General features: G+C 34.5%; 2 protein-coding genes and 1 long non-coding RNA gene across 3 annotated transcripts in view; 2 read left to right on the forward strand and 1 right to left on the reverse strand.

Moving 5' to 3' along the window:
* Positions 1-779: 779 nt before the first annotated feature.
* Positions 780-3,200, forward strand: LOC127861623 (neurensin-1-like). The gene is made up of 2 exons (XM_052400285.1): positions 780-926; positions 2,051-3,200. Exon 2 carries the CDS (start codon positions 2,083-2,085, stop codon positions 2,800-2,802), a length of 720 nt encoding a protein of 239 aa, XP_052256245.1. The 5' UTR covers positions 780-926; positions 2,051-2,082; the 3' UTR covers positions 2,803-3,200.
* Positions 3,201-12,555: 9,355 nt separating this feature from the next.
* LOC127861628 (uncharacterized) lies at positions 12,556-13,634 on the forward strand. The gene is made up of 2 exons (XR_008040301.1): positions 12,556-12,616; positions 13,306-13,634. It is a non-coding gene; the product is annotated as an uncharacterized LOC127861628 (long non-coding RNA).
* A 6,412-nt stretch (positions 13,635-20,046) lies between these two features.
* LOC127861617 (O(6)-methylguanine-induced apoptosis 2-like) overlaps positions 20,047-27,272 on the reverse strand; it is a 28,279-nt gene continuing 21,053 nt past the window's right edge. Inside the window, exons 8-9 of the mRNA XM_052400275.1 lie at positions 25,168-25,361; positions 20,047-21,363 (exon numbers count right to left, since the gene is read on the reverse strand). Of these exons, the coding sequence (XP_052256235.1) occupies positions 21,296-21,363; positions 25,168-25,361 (262 nt within the window). The 3' untranslated portion in view covers positions 20,047-21,295. The remainder of the gene's footprint in view (positions 21,364-25,167; positions 25,362-27,272) is intronic.

A 27,272-nucleotide genomic window follows, 5' to 3' on the forward strand; every position in this document is an offset into this window, starting at 1 on the left:
TATAAAGACCTAGGCGATCCGTTAATGGCTGAATCAGTGTACCATGAAATTCGCGCTGTAAACAAATAATATTTTTTTCGGAAATTTAAAACCGCTGGCATGTTTCAATAGGAAAGACATGTGTCTACCTAGGTTTAATGGTTTAATTACTGAATGCATGGTGTTTACGTTGAAATGAGACTCGAAGTCCTTAGCTATCCGTTATACACCAATCGATTGTAGCTTAAATATGTTTCATTGAAATAAAACAATGAAATATTTGTGCAACTTAACGCATATATAGTGCAAGAGACGTTGATAGTATCAGCGACACTTAACAATTTTCTCTGGTGTATGCTTTTATATCCGAATGACGTCACATCCGGCTAATGATTCTGCATGTTTTAGTTCATTTATAGCAGAATCATTTTCCCACGAACTGGTATTTTTATTTTAATCGCTTTCAAACATGATGTGATGTTGATCTTAAGCAATTTATGGAAGCTACTCGTTGGAAAAATAAGATATTTTTTTTTAATCTGTCGTAAAAATAAGAAACTCTACTAAAACGTGTTTGCAATTTCCTTGATATCGTGGTAACCTTATAGCAGTATTATTACGTTCAATATAGCAATTCAAACAACTATTTGTGATGAAACGGACCAATACTGACAACCGCTACTCAAATAGTTCATGCAATAATACTAGTTATTTCCCGATATTCGATACTCCATAAAGTGTTCACCGTGGTTTCATGATGGTGTCGCACGCATGCGTACTCCATTAGTTATTGATTTCCACAGAAACGAGTACTGTTTTGCCATTCCTACGGTTGTAACAGTCTTTCAATACCATATGCTTTCATAGAACGGCAAAATGGTTTGATTTTCCAAGCAAAGTGTACACGCGCGTGGATCTACTTGGATTTAAAACAGTTAAACTTAACGGTGAGTGGCACTGCATTTCAGAAAATAAGTCTTCCATTTTAACAAACCTATACTTTCTGTTTAATTACTGAGGGACGCGAAATCAATATTCTCTGAATTGTACAAACCACAGCGGTCTTAAAATCGCAATTTAGTGCAATATATTGGACAAATCAAGGTCGCGGTCTGTACGTTGTCCTCGTAGAGAGTGGATTTTTCCTCAAGCATATTTGAGAACAATACAATTTACACAAGGACAAACACATATAGTCTTCTTTATATTACAGCAAAGAAAAATATATAATTGGAGATATGTCAAGACAAGAAAGTATTGCTTGTCTGTAACCAGTATGTGTTCGTGACGATTTGTGTCATGTTTGTGAAGTGTACTTTTGCCGAAAATAATGCCAAACATGTTTATTTTAAGTAACATAACCAAAAAAACATGGCCGAAAATAAAAACACATTTTTTATTTTTGAAAAAATACAACAACAACAAACAACCAAAACAAACAACAACACAAAAAATAGTCTTAAAAGGTCAATAAATGTTCAAGGGTCGGGTAAACCATTCGATTATTTCAGATTAAACTCAATTCAGCAAGACATTTAATGTATAGCAAATGCATTTAAATGTGTTCAGTTGTTTTTTTTTACAAACATTGCAGCGTACGTTTCGTTATAGTGACATAAACTTTAACCCATTTATGCCTAGCGTCTAAAAAAAGGCATTGGCAAACAGCGTAGACCCAGATGAGACGCCGCATGACGTCACCAGGGTCTGCGCTGTTTGCTTAAATGAATTTCTGTAAGAAATAGTCTAAGTATAGAAATAACAATACTTTACATCCCTAATTTTGGAAGTAAATGTATCCAATTAAGAAGGATGGGAGAGTCCACTAGGCATAAATAGGTTAAACAACTATGTAAGTACCAGTAAAAGCAGCGGGATTTTGGCAATAGACGAAACGGTAAAATCAACTTGTACGGCCGAACGGCCGAAATAAAGTACAGACATGAAATCACTATATGTCACATGCATACAGAACTAGGGGAATAGACATGTATGTGATCTTCCATGTAGAAAAAAGTAAACAGTATATATATATATGTCTATTATTGCGCAGTGCATATTCCTTTTACAGATGGCCAGTTGAGAAACCCTAGGCCATTAACAATGGCAGCTGCAGACGACAAACAGGGACTACTTAGTGTCAGTGAGAGAAGAGAACAGCTGCCGGATATCGCCGAGGAATACCACGACGACCCGTCTAAGTCAAGTAGCCGAAAATCGAGCCGAACTTCGACTCCGAAGAAAAAATGCCCGGACTACTTTGGCGTTAAGTCGTACCTCCACGATTTCTACGAAACAACTTACAAGGACCCCTCGATCTACGAAGACGAAGACGACTTCCGATTCCTGTTACATCCGAACCCGCGAAAACGTCGCTGTCCCCAGATATGGTGGAAAATATTCATGTGGTTAGGGGTTAATTTGCTAATCTTCGGAATAATAGGAATACTTGTTGGTTATTTGGTTCCGCAGAAATCAATTTTCTTCAAGGTCGACGAGGAGAACAATGAAGGGTACGTTGACAGGAGTGCTATGGCGTTTAACACGACCCTCGACGTGTGCAAACTCATCGGTTTGATCCTGTTCTGTGTAGGCGGCATGACGTTAGCCATGGCGCTTCTCTTCCCTAGTTTTCTGACGTCATACTGCGACGAGGACCCGGCAGACGACAATTTCAACGTGAAAATTGACGAGGAAACCGCGCCGCTGAGTCCCGTGGAAATGAGCATTCCTAAATCGGCCAAGGTGAAGAGCGTTCAGCCACTACGGAGCGTACCTGAAGCGGTAGTGACGAACGAGGGCTTGGTCGAGTATCAGGACTGATCACGCGCATGCGTGCAGCGGGAGTTGTGACAATTGGGGCGGGGGGGGGGCAATTTTTCAGACTTTGTTATCATGATTAATTATGTTGTTCAACTTGTTATTGATTTGAAAGATCTGGAAAGATCTTTTTTATCGGAGATGAAAAGCAAATTCTCATTATGATATCCAAGTATATGGTATTGGTTCTGTTTGAAGGACATATCAACTTGTATTTAGTATTCAGAATCAATGAGTTCTTTTGAAATGATTTAATTGAACCAATTTCTTATTTCCACATGGCCATTTATCGCATGTTATAGCTTTATAGCTTTGCTCTAATGATCAGGGTTGTATATGCATTTCCCACATTGTCAAAATGAACACAAATGGACTGTTAATTAAAGTACGTGTTTACCAGATATAGCTTAGTTATTGTTCGGCTGTTTAACCCAAATGTTCTTCTGAAATGTCATTTGAATAACGGCAACAGACCCGAAAGAATACACTCGAATAGTTCATTGGCTGATTCGAGAGAAATCCCCCAGAACTTTGGTCACATCACTGCGTCGGTGTAGAGCGTATAGGAGCAAACACTTTTAAGTATAAGGAATTTCGGAATACTCTCTGCATGTTGATTGACACATAGACACAAAGTTTTGCCCCCTTACAATTAAGGGTTAAAGCTATATCGCAGAATTTCAAGGTCTGTACTCGGTCATTAAATCGTCAGGGGAAGACATAATCCACACTCGTTGATAACAATTACTTTCACGATAGAGAAATACACACTACCGAAATATTCAAATCAAGTCTTTTTTTGGCAAATACATAAGTAAATAGCCAAACAACATACATAAGACATGTAATAGCGGCGTAAATAAATGCTAACACAACATGTTGATGACAAGTATGGTATATATTAAATGGGCATGAAATGATAATTAATGAATTGTTACATAAATGTTGGCCATAATAACAAATGAAAAGTGAAAGCAACTCGTAGACAACATGAACTAGATTTATGGTGGTGACATTGGTTGCCGTAATACTATACACACAAAAACAACAGCAACACAAAATAACACATACAATATATACATATATACTTAATTAATACTAATTGTGACCAGATCTTAGATCGAAGGCGATTCTAGTAAATTTAGCTAGGTTGATTAATATATTCCTATTCGAAGTAGTCATAAGTTGCTTAAATTGCATAATAGAAGGCCAGTGTAGATAATACTTAGGTACAAACAGTTTTCTTAAATCTCTATATAATGAACAAATTTACAAAAAAAATGGTATTAATTTTCAATTACACCCATATAACACCTTGTACATAATCGTTCGCTTCTTGGAATATTTCTATATCTACCTTCTTCAATGAATAGTGAGTGCGCAGAACAGCGAAGTGTGGTCAAGCAAATTCTATCCCTAACATTTGCAACACTATCTAAATAGTTTTCGAAATCAGATTTGATTTAAATAAACGATACGTTTCAAGTTACGGCAAGTTATCAATATCACTGGCCCATGTTTGTAAACTGATATTCTTTATACGAAGACAGAAACAATGAACATCACTAATGGTTATCTCATATCTAGAATACAAAAGACCATCCTAATTCATGAAGCAATATCTTGAGTTTATTACCCCAGTTAAAAATATGCGAATTATTGTCACCAATTCAATCTACAGCTTATTAAGTAACGACTCTGGATTCTTCTTTAAACCAAAATTAAATTATACGCATCATTTTTGCACACTCTAACGGAAAACAACCCAGCTCTCCATACACTGCCGTGAAAGAAGTTTGTGGTCGAATAATTGTGTCTGTTTCAGAAATTTATAATGGACTTTCTCTATGTCTAGGCTGGGATGGTATCCCAAAATCTCGGTACCGTTGGTCAATATTGGCAATATCATAGCATCAAAACGACGCGTTTTATCAGCAATACTAAATGAGCTTTTAGAAAACAGTTTATTTAGAGAAAACATTGCCCTAGACGCTTGTTTAGATAAGGCTTCATGCGCTGTAAAAGAAATTTCCGTTCGTGGACAATGTCACACCGAGATAAGTAAACTTATTTACTACCTCGAGCTTAATATCAGTATATTTAACATCAATATTTTCAATTCTATTGCCTTTATTAAAAACCATAACTACATTCTTGTTGGTGTTCACAGATATGTCCCAATAGTACTGCAACCTATCCAAAAGACGCTGTATTCACGTTGCTGAGTAAGAGAATACTGCTGTATCGTCAGCAAATAGCAACGTGAATAATTTTATGTTGTCGACACTTACATATGCATCAGAATCATTATGCAAATAGTTATTATATATATATATATATAGGTTGCAAATATATATATATATATATCGGTTACGAACAATTTAAATAGTAATGGTGATAAAGGCTCACCCTGTTTTACAACAGTCTGACTATCAAATATTAATAAAGAGAATAGGCAGTTTTAATTTTGTCATTACATTGATTTTCTATACGTGTGTTACTACACAGTGTACACGAAACACTACTCACATTACTCGTCTTAACGCAAGACTTAACACAACCATAAATTGATTTAATCATTTTAACAAATTTAGATGATATATTATACTGCAAAAGTTTGTACAAAATTCCGTTCCTATAAACGAGATCGGAGGCTTTTTTTACAATCTACAAAGGCACAATGCAGCTGCTGGTTTTCTCGATAAACAAGCGGTACTCAATTATCAATGCATTTAGCACAAAAATGCAATCTATTGTACTCTTGTCGTTCTGAAACCGAATTGAAAATCACCGAGTATATAATTGTTTTCAAGCCAATGCCGAACTCTTATGTCTAGCAAAATTGAAGTGTCAAGATAACAGGGAAGCCGTTTAATTATGTAACCACAAATGTTTGCCGTACTCGGTCACCACGTATGGAAATCGTTGCTGAAAGTCTGTCTAGGCTGCCGAACTTAGCTAGTACGCTATAAATTACACAGTTTGACTTAAATTTTATATCGAAAAGAATGTACTATGATGTTCCATTTACGAGGCGCAATGTGATATTTAATGACCTTCGCCTAGCGAATATTGGTCTTATGCTAGATGCGGCCTGCGTTGCAATAGTACAACAGAACAGACATTTTATTTAGACTTATACATAAGCATATCGTATTGATATATACATTATTAAAGTAAGTATGTCACTTTTTTATTATATTTAAGTTCACAACAAATGAAAAAACTAAACAAATATATATTAAATAAATACAAATGAAGAAAATGCATATAGTAAATTTTCTAAACATATAATGACAGAAAGATTTGTAGGTGATACCGCTTATGTGGTATTATTAATCAATGAACTGCGAATTACAAATGCTTCTTTTATATATTTTTACACAACTTGACAAGTTCGTTTTTATCGGATGAAGTCAGTAATTGGCTATACTTAAACACAGATGAATTAACACATACATATCGTTTAAGGTATTTTTGTCGTAAAACACTATAACATGGACAAATACAAACGAAGTGAAAATCCTCTTCAATATCTCTACTATTGCAACATACACAGTATCTTTCGTTGCGATGAATATTATTACGGCCATACCTCCCAGTTTGAATTCTTGCATAAGCTGCCAAATGAGACCATAAAGTATGGAACGCCAATGCTGCCTTCTGATGGCACTGGTCTTTATGTTAGGTGCATTTACTAAGTTGTTTTGTGTAAACTACGTTTTGTCCTGTAGAAACATCATTTTGTTCTGTACATTTTTTATTATGCTATGTGCATTTGCAATATCGTTTTGTACTAACGACATTTTGTTAGGTGCATACATCATTTCGTTCTGTGCATTCGTCATTATGTTGTGTGCATTTACCAACCCGTTTTGTACTAACGACATTTTGTTAGGTGCATACATCATTTCGTTCTGTGCATTTGTCATTATGTGGTGTGCATTTGTCATTATGTTGCGTGCATTTGTCATTATGTTGTGTGCATTTGTCATTATGTTGTGTGCATTTGTCATTATGTTGTGTGCATTTGTCATTACATTATGTTGGGTGCATTTGTCATTATGTTTTGTGCAATTGTCATTATGTTGTGTGCATTTGTCATTATGTTGTGTGCATTTGTCATTATGTTGGGTGCATTTGTCATTATGTTGGGTGCATTTGTCATTATGGTGTGTGCATTTGTCATTATGTTGTGTGCATTTGTCATTATGTTGTGTGCAACTGTCATTATGTTGTGTGCATTTATCATTATGTTGTGTGCATTTGTCATTATTTTGTGTGCATTTGTCATTATGTTGTGTGCATTTGTCATTATGTTGGGTGCTTTTGTCATTATGTTGTGTGCATGTGTTGTGTGCATTTGCCATTATGTTGTGTGCATTTACTATTTCGTTCTGTACTAACGACGTTTTGTTTTGTGCATACATCATTTCATTATGTGCCAACGTCGTTATCATGTTCGGATACGTTACACTGGGCAATAAAAGAGAGAACACCGGTGTGCACTGAAAAAGGTTACATTCCACTAGAAAACGGCCGAAAAAAAATTGCATAAACAGTCGATTTTGACTTTTGACAAGTTTTTTCTTGGTAATCAAGATCAATTTTACGAAGAAAATTTAAATCTGATGTTAAGAAGTTTTTTTTTCTATCTTGTATATATCTCAATACATATATCATGTACCCTATCAAGCCTTTTCTATAGCCAAGTTGGTTACTTTTCATGCGGGTAAATAGAATTTATAAAAAAAACTACCGTGAATAATATATTTTCATCAGAATATAAATGCAAAGAAAACGTTGTAAAATATACAAATATTATAGAAACAATTATCTTAATTGATATGATAACCCCTACTGATGAATTTCATTATATCACATTGAAATAAAAAAGTAAAATCTTTGCCTATTATCGAGGTAATTAAAGTGAAAGCAATTCATCAAGAAAAAGTAGAAATAGTAAAATATATTACGATGAGAAAAATGTGTAATACTAATAAGGCACTACTAGATCTATACTGATAAGTGATATATATTATATATTTCTATGAATATATTTAGATAGCTGTAGCGGGAGCTGTAGCTTTAACTATAATTAACCCCGGACTTATCTAAATTTGAAAGAAAAAAAAAAAACTAACTTTAAATGAATTGACAAACATTTAGGTATTAACCTATTTGGGCCATTAAAAGTTTGAAGAATAAAACCTTAACATATAACAATTAATTATTGACATCGTTATTTTTTCTTGTACATTACGTAGATCTAGAAGGTCTAAGGTCTTTAACATTAGAATGAATTGTAAAATCTGAGACTGAAATGAGCACGTTTATTATGAATTAATTTGTTGGAAATCACTTTAGTTTCATTTCTTGGCCAGTAACTGACAGATATATACATTACACTAACTTCCCCACATTCTTCATACAGCGTTATGCCTCATTTCGCCACATTACGTAGAAATGTATACATTGCTGTATTTAGGTGTACACACCGCATTTTTACGCCCCTGAGAATGACTAGAACAAAAGGATGTAACAAATTATGGCAGTATTAGACGAAAACCAGGGATGTAACTTTCATATATTATAATTATTGGAAAAAACTTTTTAACATCAAATTTAAATTTCTTCGTAAAATTTATCTTGATTACAATTTCCTGTTGCTGATGGTGCTGGCGTGCTACTGTGGCTTGTATGAACTGTATCACTACCACCAGTTGCTATTTGTCGCAATCTTGAGCGATCCCCAATGGTCTCCACTCCGATTCTACTAAATTCACAATCAGACATTTCTTTCATTATCTTGAAATCAATTTTTTCGCCTATCAATCTCGGTAAAATGGCGCTTAGGCCAACAGCTGCGAGAGCGCCTTCCAACGTGGTTAGGTCACAATATACTAAATAGTTTCCCTATTTAATTCAATGTAAAAGCGACATCTTTGAAAATTAATGCAACATTTTGCACATAGAGGCGCCCATAACCATACCTTTTCTTAAAGGCCATTCTAAGCGGAGTCGATTTGTGCAATAAAAAAAAGGATATGTCATGCACGAACCAAGAAAAACTTGTCAAAAGTCAAACTCAAATGTTTTTGCAACTTTTTATTCGGCCGTTTTCTAGTGGAATGTAACCTTTTTTAGTGCACACCGGTGCTCTCTCTTTTATTGCCCAGTGTAACGTATCCGAACATGATAACGACGTTGGCACATAATGAAATGATGTATGCATAAAACATAATGTCGTTAGTACAGAACGAATTAGTAAATGCACACAACAAAATGACAAATGCAGACAACATAATGACAAATGCACACAACATAATGACAAATGCACCGAACATAATGACAAATGCACCTAACATAATGACAAATGCACACAACATAATGACTAACACACACAACATAATGATAAATGCACACATCATAATGACAAATGCACACAACATAATGACAAATGCACACAACATAATGACAAATGCACACAACATAATGACAAATGCACACAACATAATGACAAATGCACCCAACATAATGACAAATGCACACAACATAATGACAAGTGAACACAACATAATGACAAATGCACACAACATAATGTAATGACAAATGCACACAACATAATGACAAATGCACACATCATAATGACAAATGCACGCAACATAATGACAAATGCACACAACATAATGACAAATTCACACAACATAATGACAATTGCACACAACATTATGACAATTGCACACAACATAATGACAAATGCACACAACATAATGACAAATGCACACAACATAATGACAATTGCACACAACATAATGACAAATGCACACAATATAATGACAAATGCACACAACATAATGACAAATGCACACAACATAATGACAAATGCACAGAACGAAATGATGTTTCTACAGGACAAAATGTAGTTTACACAAAACAACTTAGTAAATGCACAGAACATAAAGACCAGTGCCATCAGAAGGCAGCATTGGCGTTCCATAATAAAGCCTTGCGTGATTTTATAACAGTCAGCGTAGCTCCTGACCAGAGTGCGCCATTACGCAGGCTGAGCCATGATTTTATAACGGTCAGCGTAGCTCCTGACCAGAGTGCGCCATTACGCAGGCTGAGCTTGAGCATCGCTGGCCGAAACGCCATAACGCCCATTTTTGCATGACCGGGATCTGACAGTGTGATCTGAATGTGTCGAAAGAAAACTGTGGGTAAATAAAAATTAACATACCGTATAGAAATAAACTCATAAAAAACCTCGTGGGGACACATATGATGTGATCTCCAGTAGTATAATATTTATTTACGAACACGATTGTGTTGTGTTCATATACGTGCAGTTAACAACTCGCATTTCATGCGATGGATATGCGACGAACAAGTGAAAAAACAACAACACCAATTAAACTTTTATTTTCAATTTAATTGTTTAGAAACTTAATCTTTCTTCCTTTATTTCAAAGTCAGGCTATACGCCGATTATCTTTAAAAAAAAGGATATTTCTTGCTTCACATACATTTAAAATTTTAAATATATGTAACAAATTTATGAGTGTATGCGATAAACGGTTGAGAAAATTTGACCATTAACTTTTTATTTATTAAAATTCTTATTTTGATCTTTTAGGGTGAAGTCAACAAAAGGCACAGTTCAAATGAATCTTCATTCGAATATTATAAGTTGTCCGCACATTTTTGAGCTAGTCTCAACGGAACGTTGTCAACTAATCTCAACTCTTAATCTTTAAGTCGAAGTATTCCAAACATGTAGTCATAAAAGCTTTTGTTCAGGGATTTTTTTCTTCAAAATGTCATTAATTGCAATGACCATCTAACTCAATGGTCTAAATAAACACGTATGATGAAACGTATTTTTGCCTTCACCGGGATTCGAAAGCAGTACGTTTGGGAATAAAATGTAATGTGCTACCAATTAATCATTCAGGCTTTGGAAACTAGGTGCATATTTAAACGCTTTTCTTATACACTTCTTTAGAAAAATATCGAAATGAAGCGAAAGCCACATATATTTTTTTCGATGTTGATTGATGATTATTTATAAATGAACAAAAACTGTAAACAGTATTCTTAGTCAGGATTTTTATGGTAGTTGTTTGAATATAAAGCATACATGTTTAATCAATGGCAGTTTTGTCGAAAATAATAACTTTGCCAAAATGTGAACAAGTGCACTTAAGAACGTTGGTAATCTTGGAGCTTGGACCGGTACCCTTCTGCAGAATATATAGAGATGTACTTTTCGTAATTTATGTACAGTCAATATATATGTATAACGATTCCAATGCTATGTTCAGTCCAAATATCTATAACAAATTCATACCATTCGTGAAATTAAAACATATATGTATTAAAATAATTGTTATATGGGTGGTTCCAATATCTATTACAAATCATTACATACGTGCCGTCTCGATATATATTACGAATCATACCATATTCGCCGTCTCGATAGATATAACGCATCACAACATATCTGCCGTCTCGATATCTATAACGAATCACAACATAACTGCCGTCTCGATAGATATAACGAATCGTACCATATCTGCCGTCTAGATATCTTCAACGAATCGCAACATACCTGCCGTCTCGATAGATATAACGAATAATAACATATCTGCCGTCTCGATATATATAACGAATCATATCATATCTGCCGTCTCGATAGATATAACGACTCACAACATATCTGCCGTCTCGATATCTATTATGAATAATAACATGAAAGTATGTGACGCGTAGATATCTTTAATGAATCATATTATATCTACCGTCTCGTATGTATAACGAATAATTACAAAAAGTGTGTGACGTGTCGACATCTATTACAAATCGTGCCATAAAATTATCTTACGCCTCGATGTCTTTAAATTCTCGATATCTATAACGAATACTAAAACATGTTCAGTCTCGACATCTCAAATAATGGTAGCATATATGAAGTGTAGATATTTAAAGCGAATAATATAATAATACAGTACAAATATATGTTACGAATCAAAGTTGCAGTCTCGATAATTATAACGAATTTTTCAGTTTATATATTTATAACGAAACATAACACAGGTTCAGTTTATGTGTCTATAACGAATCATAACATAAACCATAACAGCAACTAATCATATATCTGTTCGGGACGTCTAAAATGACCGGCCTGTTTACGCAGTTGTGCTATCTTAGACTTCCCGGAAATTGCAGCGATCGAGTTATACGTGTACATATGTTCGCATAATTGGGACATTGTGACGTACGAGATAGCGTAGGAGGCAATTCCAGACATAGGCTTCGTAAGTTGTCAATATAAGTACGTTCAATATCATTTGGATTGCTTCTTCCGGTCTTTCGTATAAGGTTTTTATCATGTGGAGATAAGGCTCAAATCACTTAAGTATCTGAAGTTGGTTAAGAAATCAGTTATATATATTTTAGTATGGGACAATTAGGTACTCTTAAGTATGCTACAAAGTACCCATACTCCGGGATGCTTTTTACTGTATTGTTCGTATCCCGGTACTTTATGGAATACTTATTTGTACCCAGGGTACCTTTAAGTAGTACCCGAGCCGACAAGTAACAAACGAGCTTGAGTTTGTTACTACAATAGCTTGAAGGATTTGTTTACAGTTTGGTAAAAAGACAATTTTGATAAAAAAGGTGTTATAGATTTGAAAAAAAAGCTTGTATTTTATTTAAACAATACAATTATATCCCGTTACTTTGACAGACGGGGTAATCACGTGATGATCTAAAGGAAGTCAAGATGGCGACATCCGTGCCGAAATTGGTAATTTGCGCCGTTTTAAACTCTTTAGTACTTTGACTTAATTATTTAATGCCGCTCACTTTTCAGCCATAGCAGCCAGAAAGTGATTAGCATTTTTTTCGTAGTAATATTCACGCTATATCTCGACTTTACCCTGCGCAAAATTTCTTAGCGGGGGCCTTTTGCCATTTAATTTGTGATCTTTGCTGGGTTTCACTTTTGAATTACTCTCCTGCATACAAAAAGATACATTTTTAGATTTAAAATCCGTATACGAGTGTTCTTTTTATGTTTATATAGCGGTCTGGTATGGAGAAGACGTCTAAAACCTGTCTTATAAAGTTTCATGAACCAGAATTGTACATGATCTAAATGGGTTTCAGATGATGAAATGATCAAAAATGGGTCCCGTTTATATGAAATCGGAATGTCTTATTTGATATTTATCTTTCTTGAGCTCGTGTAAGTCACGGTATTCACACAGATTGCAAATATATATGCTTGTGCGCGTGTGTGAACATTGGTTGGTATTTAGACATTAATATAATACATGTTCGTATAGTATGGAAAAATTGAAATGTCACCCTCAGTTGTTGATTTATTTTGCTAGGTTTTGCTACAAATATTTCATGTAATGTTAAAATGTAAACACGTAAATACTGTAAATAATGAACAAAGTATGTTTTCAAATATGAAAGCGAATTTTCCAGGCGAATATGGAATCGAACTCAAACACGACGCGTCTTTGGACTGAGTGTGGCCGAGAGTTCCAGTCAAGGAGTGGCTTCGGGCGTCATGTAACACAAACGACAATCCCCATACCGTATTGCGGAAAGATGTTTTTTGACAAGGACAAACTAAAAATGAACATATATTGCTAGCAATCATGTAAAAAAAGATCTCGAGCTGTGTTGGTGCCTTGTTACCTTGTTATACATTAGACAAGTTGCTACCAACTCTATTACTGTTATTACTTGTGAATATGTTGTATGATGAATATTGATGATGTTTTTTTCGTTGTTTAAAGTCTATAACCTTGTGAGCTTTATATTCATCTTTCAGAACAGTGAGTGGTTTATAGGCATACGTTCTCACAAATGTATACAGCTAGCGCACAAGCTAAATAAGCTCGAGTTGTTGAAAATCTGACAACTGCTAACTCATTACATCTTACATTATTTTAGTTTTTAAAGAAATCATATTCACGGAGAGGCGGTCCGCTAGGCATGTTTCCAGTGTGGGAAACTGTTTGCGACACACCAACAGGTAATATAACACGTGGCTATTGTGCACAATTCGAATTCATGAAACTGTATGTGCGAAACGTGTTGCTCAAAGCACACGTCGAAACAATGCCTCCAGGATGACACGGCTAGTGCGTTCGAGGGTCGTGCAGCGCCTGCCAATGCAGTAAAGCATCTTCACACATCTAAAAAGGCAAAAACAACAACAATAAAGCACTAAACATGCATGCCGATACTGTTAAAACTATGTATATGCCTCAATCTAAATTTATGCTTACTGCTTCTTAAATAAGAAGCTCTTATATATTGTTTAATGTTATTGAAAATTGTGAGTATTGTTGAACTCTTATGAGTTATACATTGATTTATGTGATTTAAAGCTGGGATAAAAAGTTAATCTCATTTATATTTTGATTTAGGTGATTTAAAACTGTGATTTACTGTTATATTATAAAATTGACAACCAACAATACAAATATTGTTTGAGGTCGTGTCGAATGTTTTTAAAACTTCTTGTCAGTATTTAATGGATATTTTTTTCTGATCAGTGTTAAATGTATCTGAAATACAACCCATGATATAGCTTGTTGTTTTAAATATTTGATAATATGTTGTGAATGAAGAAACTAATTAAAGTAACAAAACATAATGACTTTTTTTCTAAATATATAACTTACACAGGCTTATAGCAAAATGATTTAGTGCATATACACGTATATATTAACGATTTCAACAAGTTCAAAAAAGTGTAATAGAATGTTCTCATGACCTTTAATGATAGATTTAGTATTCTTGATTCAGTACCATTATTTTCTTCATTTGACATGCGGTCTTTTGTAACACATAGAAGCTGTGTTTCTGAAAGTTCCAACATCGCCTTCGTTTCTGGATAACCTGTCGGTATGTTATGTATTTGATGGCATTCTACATGTTCTATGGATAAGTCTTCAAACTCGTTACCGCATGCATTACCTGTTACTTTTATTTTGTCGTATAATCTTGTATTTCGTTTTTGCTAGGTGAAAACAAAGTTCTTTTAGATTTGAATTTCATGTTTGAAGGAGATTTGATAGATAAGTGTTCATGATGATATACGAAAGACGGAGAACTTTGCCGTAATCTTTCTCCAGGCCTCCTCGCAGTTGATGATGAATCCTGCCTGGCTTGGTCTTGGTGTCGGAACCTATACTTTTGAACATGACCATTCTTCTTTGCCACCGTCTGAAATAATTAAAATGTTGATCTCCAATCAGTAAAACAACTGCTCCTTCATCTCGTACAGCGACATGTTGATGGTATTTTTGTAACACAGATTCGTTTTGTCGCAATAAACTCGTACATGTAATTGCATTATTGTTTCACAACAATAAGTAATTTTACCGGTCCAGCAACAAGGTGACAGTTATCATTTTAATTTAATATCATAAATTTGCCATCGATAAACAATATTAAATTGTACTCTTATTAGTAACTGATTTTGTAAAATAGTTTGAAAACTAATATTTGTGTGAAAACAATGATTTATGTATGCCAAAATTCATGGAATTAAAAAAACGTTTAAGGCCAAAGATATTATAAAGTATGTCCATGTAATGCTTTAATTTGAATAAACTAACCACATATCATTTTGTTGCAATGTATACATGACAAAAAGCATTTATTGGTAAATTTACTATCGCTCATGGCGACATTCATATATAACATACTGTACTTATGCTCTTCCTAATGAAGCCACTGCAGTATACACGCTTGTGAAAATACTGCTCCGTGTAAAATCTATTCGTACCAAGAGCTTTTCGTAAAAGTTATAGACTAAGACTGTTTCTCATGAACATATAAGTATTACCTTTTAAATGTTCAGTCTTTAAATGACATCCTGAAGAACTCAATAAATAGTATCGGTTATTAAGGTCTCATAAATTTGAATTGAGTGTAGGTTTCTGATGATTAATTAAGTAATATGTTTATAAGGAAACGCCGTGCATCGAATAATGAAATTTATATGAAAATATAATGCATGCATAGAATAAATTGTATTTGTGTAAAATAAAACGTGTATTTGTAATGGTGCTTAATAAATTACAGACAAGAATAATTGGAACTAATTCATACTTACATCCCATGCAGTTATGATTCCTGTGGAAGCAATTTGATCGGCCACAAGTTTTCCTGTAAAAAAGGATATAAAAAACTGAAAGGCATGCGTAATTTTGAAACGAATGAGAGCGGCATTCAAAAGTTATGTTTGGTTTTGGTTGATAATAGCTTCTAGTTTCGTCCTAGTTAACATGTATCTAGTCAAAATACTTCTATCACGTTAAATTTTACACCAGAAAAGCATTCAACGAGCTAACGTTTTTTCGGCTGAAATCGAGATCCCTTTGTGATCAACTCAAAAGCGGGACCCATTTAGATCGTAAAACCTTTTAAGTTCTTACTACTTAAGAACGATTCGTACACATCTATTTTTTTACAAAACACAGAAAGAAGCATTAAACGAATACTCGTATATGGATTTTAAATACAAATATGTCTGTGTTTGTATGCAGGAGAGTAATTTAATAAATGAAACTCAGCAAAGATCACAAATTATATGGCAAAAGGCTCCCGCTAATAAATTTTGCGGAAGTAATGTCAAGATATCAGCGAATATTACTACGAAATAAACGCTAATAACTTACTTGCTTATATGGCTGGAAAGTGAACGGCATCAAATAATTAAATTAAAGTAATAAAGGGTATAAAACTGCGAAAAATACCTGTTTCGGCACGGACGTCGCCATCTTGACTTCCTTTAGATCATCACGTGATTACTCCCTCTGTTTGAATACATATTCCAAATATCGGTTCGTATGAACGAAACAATCAATGGAAGAGGGTAAAATAGTAACGCGTTTGTAACGCTTTTCATCGATAATTTGGAGAACACCGTTATTTGTTACTACCACAGCGTTTTAAAACGCACTGTTGGTTTGTAGAGCCCATTAGGTTGGTTCTGTTACTAAATAAATTTAATGACATGAAAAATAAATGTATTTTTTTAAACAGGTACATGACACTGGTGTTAATTGGTCTTTTTTGTTGTAAACGATCGTCAATAAATCAAAGAGTTTTAAATAATGTCGCGGATGTTTTTCGGAACAATTCTTAGCCGCATTTCAACCGAAAACATTAAAATGAATACGATCGTAGCTTACTATATTATGTCAGAGCTTTTAGTATTTGTGAAAACATGCTTGCGGATAAAATGTTGTGTGGCACTCAGTTGATCACTCCAGATAGTTATAATGTTTAAACAAATATACGCTGCCTCGTTTAAAAGCAGTAAGCCCATGCGCGTGCCACGAAAGTATGCGCAGCTCACCCCCTCGCATTCCAAGCGCCCCCCCCCCCCCCCCCCTGGCGCCGTACGAGCTCTCTCTCTCGATAAACAGAGTGAACTTGGCTACAATACTCCTGGGTCTACCTTCACCTTCACGCTGAGGCCCCATTCAATGCAATCTCTTGAAGCTTATTTTATCAACAATGTCCTTTGCGATCTTCAATTTCTCGTGTATAAAACCTCTCAACTTGGTTTCTGCGTCTTCTTGGCTTTCGCTTGTAGCTTCCGGAATGCCACTGAACATAAGATTGTTCCGCATCGAGTGTGACTGAAGATACGTCACATACTCTTGAAGCCTGTCATTGGTTTTCTTTGACATTGTAATCTTACTATTTACCATACCTAGGCCAAAGTCCATTGAATCACCTTTAGCTTCCTCCACTGCGATTCTTTCCTCCTATTTCCGGTTCCTATCCTCAATTGCAGTCCATAGCCTTTTAAGTTCCATATCAAAATTGTCAAACTTTTTTTAAATACCATTAAGGAATCAAGCCTCGTTTCAACATTAAGTAATCGTCCATCAATCCTTTTCAGATACTCAAGTATTTTCTTACTAGTTTAGTAGTATCATTGGTATTCCTTACTAGAATCATTGGTATTCCTTACTAGTATCATTGGTATTCCTTACTAGTATCATTGGTATTCCTTACTAGTATCATTGGTATTCCTTACTAGTATCACTGGTATTCCTTACTAGTATTACTGATATTAGACATTCCCGATCGTCCTTGCGTCCCCATATTTCTTTCTACAGGTCCTGGGCCTATATCTCACTACTGTCTAGAAAAACATCACTCTCTAGTAAAAGAAATATGTTAGCATCAAATTAAATAGGCATATATGCCTATAAAATAGGCATGCACATGGCATATAATTTATATGTATAGACTTAATGTCATGGGTAATAGGAACCAAAGCCACCAACCAAGAAGCGAACTCCAAGCCTTTTGGCGCCTTCACACATGCCAACCTAGGTTTAAATAAGACAGTAATAATGCATCCATTCATCGGACTTTGAAAACACGTGTTGACCATTTAAAGTGATATTATGGGCATCTAACAGTGTATAGGTGCCTATCGCAACCTTTGTTTATTTTTGGTGCTTTCAGTTCATCTACTCTTATATTATATTTTTAATGCAGCATCAACATACTAAAACAATATCCCGGAAAGAGAAAAATGATTCATTTGAATATCAACCGTACTTTTGTTTTGACAACTGACGACAGAAATGATTCGATGTATGATGTGAATCTAAATGTAGTTTTCATGCAGATTAATTCATACGACACAAAGTACAATTTTGTTTTACGAATCATTTTGGCTTAGAGGACTGGGCGAGTCATGTAAACTATCGAAAATAATATATATATATATATATATATATATTTTATAAACAACTGGTAGCAAGATGAGCTGTAGATAATTGGTCAGTTACCACATTTTAACTAATTCTTTTCAGCTTAATTCAACAGTGAAAAATGCCCATAATATCACTTTAAACAATTTTGAACGCGCGCGTTTTGTTTGTTGAACTGTAACATTAAAGGGACCGTCAACCGCGATTGACGAAAAAGAAAAGTTCTAAAATACCGTATTTATTTACACCCTATATTAGTTTATATTGATTAAAATAGCACGACTGGTATATTACATTCATTGAAAAAGTTGTTAAGTTTTCATATGTTCAGTATATTTGGTAATAAATTTTACTGGGTATGTCTTCCAGGTAATTACCAGTTAACTATAAAAAACGCGAAGTACCGGTAAATTGATCATCATCGTCACGTGGTAAACCCAGGAATGCGTAGTGAATTGTTTATATATATATATATATATATATATATAATTAATCAATCTATTTGCGTTATTTATAGTGCGTATATCGTTATGTACTTTCGATTTCACATCGCGAAATTTTATAACCGAATATATACTGAATACAATACAATACAATTTTTATTTTAAGTCGGTGCATATATGAAAATATAAATATGAACTTTTTTCAAGTAATGTTATATACCAGTCGTGATATTTTAATCAATATGTACTAATACTTGTAAAAAACACGGTATTTGAGAACTTTTCTTTTTTCGTCAATCGCTGTTGACGGTTTCTAAAAATGTAAAATTTGTTATTTTGGTTATGCGAGTCAATCTCCGACAAGCGCTATTTACAGCGTACGGGTGTACATTTTAGGCGTTTGCGTCGAAATAAGCCTCTGCTAAAGACGTATGGCCTTTCACCATTGTCAAATGGTATTGTTAGTTTTGCCATCCACCATAGATGTTCATTATCACTCTCCTACGATCTGAAAACCATCCTTTGTTTTGCTCGTAAGCACGCCCTTTCTCTCTCACCTTTATGAAACACTCCGATTTCCAAGAATGTTAAGTAGCTCATACTAGACGTTTATACGTATGTGATATACGGGTGAGAGTGGTAAGTGCAATAACAAACAAACGTTCTTTCCATATGTTTTTCGATGTTGTTGGTGCGCAAAAAATGTTTTTATTCACTAAATGTACCTACAATCAGATGTGCATTCCCTTCCGGACATTCCCGCACTTGTTACATGATACTTAGTTATAGCTGCTTTTTTCTGTTTATTTTTAAGAGTTGCTCAATTAATTTCCTTCCCCGGTATCTTTCTGTAGAAATGTGGTGCATTGCGATTTTTAACTCAAACATTTTTCGCAGAAACATCATTTATACAACATTATTATTGTTATTATTGACTTAAATATCTTTAATCAGATAAATAGATGGCGGAAAAAGTTGCTTATAATCACGTAAGCATTCATGCAAACACATCAAAATTGTCCAATATTTTCGTCTTTTTAATGACAAAATATCTCAACATAAATATTACATTTTTATCATTTAAAACACACTTATTAATAATAAAATGGTAAAACATGATAAATATAAGATAATTGTATAATTTTGTGTTAAACTTTACCACAGAGTTCATAAGAATGTATCACAGACTTTAAAGACAATACAACATCAAGTAGGCACATTAAGTATAACATTTACTAAACTGCCCATAAAGAGAATTGCTTATAACTAATGCTTAGTGCTTGTTTTTCAAAAAGTGTTGATTAACCAGTAATTTTTTAAGCGCAACAAAATAACCATACTTTATGGACCAAACACCTAACTAAATGTTATACATGCCATATAATATTTACATTTCATTGAGCTTATTGTCCATTTTTTACACTGCAAGTTACTATACCTACAAAGAAACCCAGATGATAACCAAACAATATTTAATATTGAACATTATATCACCTCCACTTACATTGATACTTTGAGCTATACGCTTAAAAAACTAAAATATTTCCTTTATTTAAAGGTGTAAATGGTTTATATTGAATCAAATAAATGTATGAAAAGAAGTTCAATACAAATAAACAGAAACCAGAATTTAAATTTTAAACTCATGCCAAAATACCCTAGTTTATTTTAATTCATTTTTCAAGTGCTTATATAACGACAATACAACAATAAAGAACATTTAAGTGAAGTAATTAAATATTTTTGTGTCAATTATAATGGTTGGAGTAAGAATTGTATTCGAAAAAGGGCATTTACCCTGTCTGTTTTGTGCTTTGTAACAAAATAAAACTTCACCTGTATTTAATTATATTACACATTAATTTGAAAAGGTATTTCAATATGTCAACCAATTTATAGGAAACCATGGTTTCAGGAAACCATGAAAAACAACAGACTGACACATTATGTCTTCCACTCCCACACACACCCAATGAACTTAATTTGTGGATGTAATAATAATAATTGGATTCCATTTAAACTACAAATAATACTTAACAATTTAAAAGGAACAGATTGTTAACACATAACACCACAGTTCTAAAATAAATACATTTATTTACAGATTACTGGTACCCATTTTTATGGTAATTACAGGTTTCAAGAAAATGCACATACTCGTATATTCCAGTTAAAATGTTTTTTTTTCTAGTTAAAAAAGTGCCAATATCATAAGGTTCCAATTTATATATTTTCTTCAGATTTTTTCCTCAATGTTTCCGCAATCGTAAACTATATCCATTTTGCCCCTGCATTGTAGATAAATGACTGCTTTCCCATACTGACTGGTCTATAGTGAGCTGAAATATATAAACATATACCCGGTAAAATTAAAGAAATAAAAAAACACAAACAATTAGTTACATCATATATATGCAAACTATACAGTTTTCTAAAGGACCCAATAACCCTCACATAAGGCTATTTTTCAAACATTTTGCTGCTATGTTTATAAGTTCATAACTCTTATTAATACGTTTTGACACAAGTCGAACAGGTTTTTCTTATTACAGATCAAAAACTCTGCTGACAAAGATACAAATAGAAACCAAATTGACAGGTGCTTACGCCCCCATGATGATGAATATGTGCAACGTTTCTATTTTCCCAGTTAAGACATTTCTTGCTACTTGCCACGGAAGATGAATGGTTCTAGGCCAGTTCTTATAAGGACAATTCATGTTTGTCAATAACTGAAGGTTTGATAGCGTCAGCATCCCTATTACGTCTTAACAAACAATCCTGCTTAGCTCTCATGGCATTTATGCATTTAGATAACATTAAAAATCGTCCAATAAAGATATTGAAAGCTAAAAAGTTTATTTTGATTTCAATTGTCAACATTTTCTTTAAGTACAAATACCTCAGGCTTATTTTAACAACCTGCATTGTAACTTAAAACTTCAGGTATTATTTCCATTTGAATGGTCTGCTTATTGAGGAAATAATTATCCCTAACTCCGAATTGGAGCAAGGGTATTATGTGGTATTTTTGCCGTCTGTCCTGGCCACTATCTCCTCCTACACTATTAGCAATAGAACCTTGAAACTTACACACACGGTAGCTATGAGTGTATGTGCGACAGTGCACTATTTCGAATTTTGATCTGACCCCTGGGTCAAAAGTTGCGGCATGGATACGCGTCTGCCGTGGCCGCGGCATTTCTAGTTCAGTTTGGATTAATGATTATTTAATTTTTTTTGTCACATTATGAAAAGGAACAAATAAATATTATCCAACAAGCAAAATAACACTCCTTATTAAGATTTTTTTTAAATTGATGTTTGTTACATGATAATCATCCATCAAAATTCAACAATAAAAGCGTTTGATTCACTTTTCATTCATAATTTAGCAAAATCATTTATTACAACATAGCAAAAATTCCATCAAAAATGAAAAGACGGTTTACCATTGAAAGCATTTGCTTCTAGAGATCCCAGGTTCAAACCACAGGGCAGGCCCATTTTTTGTTGTATTTTTATCTTGTTATCAGTTTTATTTTAAAGCTATTCCAAATATTGCAGTTTTGTTACAAAGTTAATTTATTTAAAAAAAAAATAAATCTTTGAACAAGTACCTTTGATACATTGCCCAGTTTTAGATAAAATTATCAGTATATACTAATCAAAACAAACTTATGAGTGTGACACCATTCTAATGTTTCAAAATATGTATGATAAAATTCTGAATTGAAAGACCATTGATGGACCATGGATTGTAACAAAACCCTATGTACCCTTTCCTGAGATCATCTAGATAATGATAATCAAATTTATTTCAAACAAGCTCACTTGTCAAATTTCAGTTGCATAAACATTAAATCTAAGGAACAAACCTTACCAGAATTGCACAAAAGCAAACAACTGGAGTGGTTATATAGCACTGAATACCCTTTACCTAATGCTCATGTACTGCAAAGGTGACAGATAAAAGACACAAAACTGTGAGTAAAAGGAGTACATTTGAATGGCCAGATGTGGTGGCATTTTATGAAAACATGTATGGCTGACGTCATATTGATTATCTGGGTCTCACCTACCAATCCAGTCTCTCACGATATCAATATCGACTTACGTGGGAGAGAGGTATGGATTACTTGCTTGCATTTATAACTGGAAAATTAATTAGAGCTGGCGTTGTAAGCAACCACTCAAGTTACTATGGCAATTTTATTGCAGGAAGGGATCTAAATTTTGAAATTTTAAATAAAAACATTTAGGCTAAAAAAATGTGTGTGTGTGTAAACCTTTAAAAAAAGTAAGTAACAAAAGCTTCTCAAAGAAAATATCATGTCCTGAAACTATAATAAGAATGTTTATTGGAGAACACCATTTCAGAGAAAGAACACAATTTTATTCCGTCTAACAATAGTTTGACCTTGTGAAAAAATCCTTAATCCGTCTGTAATCAACACCATCCAGACACAATACAATTAAAATACATTTTAAAGACGCAGAAGCATCCATATTGCAATAATTGTAACAAAACCCTATGTACCTTTCCTGAGATCATAATAAATGTCACAATATACTTGATACTTTCCCTATATTATTCAATGTAAACGCCACAACTTAAAGCTGAAATGAATGCAACATTTTGCACAAGAGACCCCATAACCATACATTTTCTTCAAGGGCATTATAAAATGAATTCTAAGCTGAAAATGATATGCCATGTACAAACCAAGAAAGAACGTGACACAAATCAAAATCAACTGTTTTTTGCACCTTCTTTTTTCTTGCCACTTTCTAGTGGAATATAACCTATGCTAGTGCAAATGTAACTATTTTCAGTGCAATTGATTAATTTAGGCTATAAATTTATTATATTTCAGGGATCAAATAGTGAACAACTAATCCCGCCCTATCAATATCTCAAAATGATAAAACCCGAACAATAGTCTCCAGTGAAAAACATGCCTTCGAGTAAACTATGATTATTTTTTTAGAGAGTACAGCCCTACATGACTCGATTATTTAGTATAATGTAACCTTAATAGTTTAGTAAATGTTTGCAAAGTTACATCACTACAACAGTTCACACAACACAAACATCTGACAGAGAGGCAGGACAGATAAGATATAAAAGATATTAACCCATTTAGGCCTAGTGGACTCTCTCATCCTTCTAAATTTATTTCCAAAATTAGGGATGTCTAGTATATTTATTTCTATATTTAGAATATTCCTTACAGAAATTCCTTAAAGCAAACAGCGCACACCCTGATGAGACGCCGCATCATGAGGCGTCTCATCTGGGTCTACGCTGTTTGCCAAGGCCATTTTTCTATACACAAGGCATAAATGGGTTAAGTGAATAATATTATGCGTCAAATATTAGCAGTAATAAACTGCAGTGTACCTTGACATCATTAAAAAGACGTTCCGTATTTTGACATAATTTGATAAAAAACAAGTCCCTCACTGCTGAAGTGGGAAAACAATCGTTATTTTGTTTCAGAATTTTTGTGCCTTTGCATTATAATGTCATTGTATTTTAATAGTTGTTCCATTGTTTAACAGGTTAAAGTTTACACTTACTGTAATGTTTGTTATTAGCTAAAAGTTATTTTTAACAAAAATAAATAGTACCAATATTTCACTTGAGTGAACAAATATCAACAAATAAAGCCTTGATCTGGGAAAACTGAGCTTAATGCTTGTGCATTAACCCTTTGCATGCTGGGAAATTTGTCTTCTGCTAAAATGTCGTCTGCTGAATTTCTAAAATTAGCATTTTCTTCGATTTTTTTCAAAGAATACTATCAGAATAGCAAACAGTTTGGATCCAGATGAGACGCCACATTCTGTGGCGTCTCATCTGGATCCAAACTGTTTGCAAAGGCCTTCAAAATTCGGTTCCCGCACTAAAAGGGTGCCATCTCAGATGAGCCAGTGCAGTCCAAACAGGCCAATCAGGGACAACACTTTTAGCCTAAACTGGATTTTCAATAAGAAAAAACTCCCTTAAAACAAAAGATTTGATAATAACAGGAAATTTTGGCCAAGATAAGGCTTATGTGGGAGGAAAATTTACGCCCATCCATTAAGCCCAGTTTTCCCCGTGGCTAAATTAAGCAAGAAGAGATTTCAAAGCCTACCTGGCCCAGGCATGTCTCCAACTCTCATGGTGTTTGAAGTCCAACGACTCGTTGTCGACACAAAGGCGGCCCCTGACATATAGTGTTTGCTAGGGCCCTCAAAGTCCCTTAACTCGTAACTGCCAGGCCCTGGAGAGGGGGGTGTGTCAGGCAGAGGCATGGCAGGGGCTGATATACATAGGTAGTGCTTACGCCTGCAAGGAAAAACAAGGGCTGTTTGTAAAACATGCATGCCCCCCATATGGGCCCTCCGTTGTAGTGACAGCCATTGTGTGAATATGTTTTTTGTTACTGTGACCTTGACCTTTGACCTAGTGACCTGAAAATCAATAGGGGTCATCTGCGGGTCACAATCAATGTACCTATGAAGTGTCATGATCCTAGACAAAAGCGTTCTTGAGTTATTATCCGAAAATCATTTTACTATTTCGGGTCATCGTGACCTTGACCTTTGACCTGGTGACCTCAAAATCAATAGGGGTCATCTGCAAGTCATGATCAATCTACCGATGAAGTTTCATGATCCTAGGCATATGCGTTCTTGAGATATCATCCGAAAACCATTTTACTATTTCGGGTCACCGTGACCTTCACCTTTGACCTAGTGACCTCAAAATCAATAGGGGTCATCTACGAGTCATGATCAATGAACCAATGAAGTTTCATGATCCTAGGCCTAATTGTTCTTGAGTTATCATCCGGAAACCATTTTACTATTTGGGGTCATCGTGACCTTGACCTTTGACCTAGTTACCTGAAAATCAATAGGGGTCATCTGCAAGTCATGATCAATCTACCCATGAAGTTTCATGATCCTAGGCGTATGTGTTCTTGAGTTATCATTCAAAAACCATTTTACTATTTCGGGTCACGGTGACCTTGACCTTTGACCTAGTGACCACAAAATCAATAGGGGTCATCTGCGAGTCATGATCAATGTACCTATGAAGTTTTATGATCCTAGGCCCAAGCGTTCTTGAGTTATCGTCTGACAACCACCTGGTGGACGGACCGACAGACAGACCGACCGACAGACCGACGGACCGACAGACCGACATGAGCAAAGCAATATACCCCCTCTTCTTCGAAGGGGGGCATAAAAATCAATACAGTGGAAACCCTCTAAACCAGATCCTCTCTATACTGGAATCCTCTCTAAACCGGACAAATTGTCCAGTCCCCTTTTTCCCCTATAAAACCATGCGTTAAATATCTCCTCAAGACCTGAATCCCCTGAACTCGAATACCGGTCATTCTTTGGATAAAAATTGGGTCATTCCATGCGTATTTGTAACTCTCTAAACCGGTCTGGACCAGTTTATTTCACCTCAGACCTAGAGTCGAAAACTTGTGATAAGCGGATTAAAGATGCGTGAAATTAATTAAGGTGATCAAACAATTAGCAAACTGTAAAAATCGCAAAACATTCAAGAGACCTACAAGTTATGATGAAAGATGTACATATTGATGAATAGAAGTGATTAAACTGATTATATGTACTGATAACAAACATAGGGTTCTTTAGTGTGTTTTGTTTTTGATGTAGGAAGCCATGCTAATTTTAATAAGCTAAATCCAAATTAATTTTGAACTGTTTATTACAATTGTTAATTTAGTGTCATATACAATGGTGATTAGAAGAGTTCTTTAAGCAATTGCATTTAGATATTCATTTAGATATTCAAATTCGCAATTAAGATAATTAAGACTAAAAATGTCCGAACCTCCTTTTAAGTGAATGCGCGTGGACTCATCTCTAGAAGACAAACTGATCACAGGCAGAGATGTTACCTAAACCGACACTCAAGATGCTGTCAGAAAAATATGGGGTAGGAAAGTCGACAATCGGGGATATCGTGCAATAAAAGTCTGTGTACATATCTCATTCGGAAAAAAAAATCTTCACATAACAAAAGTCGGTTTAACAATGTGTTGCTTGTATGTGATGCAATATGAATGAATGTTATAATATATATATATATATTAGGGATGGCAACGAATACCGAGATTTTGGTATTCGAATATTTGGTCACCCTTCCAAACGAATATTCGGATATTCGGTCAACATCTGTTGGAAAAAAAATCAACTCTGTTTACTGTACCAT

Source organism: Dreissena polymorpha, chromosome 16 (genome assembly GCF_020536995.1).
Source record: "Dreissena polymorpha isolate Duluth1 chromosome 16, UMN_Dpol_1.0, whole genome shotgun sequence".
Lineage (NCBI taxonomy): Eukaryota > Metazoa > Mollusca > Bivalvia > Myida > Dreissenidae > Dreissena > Dreissena polymorpha.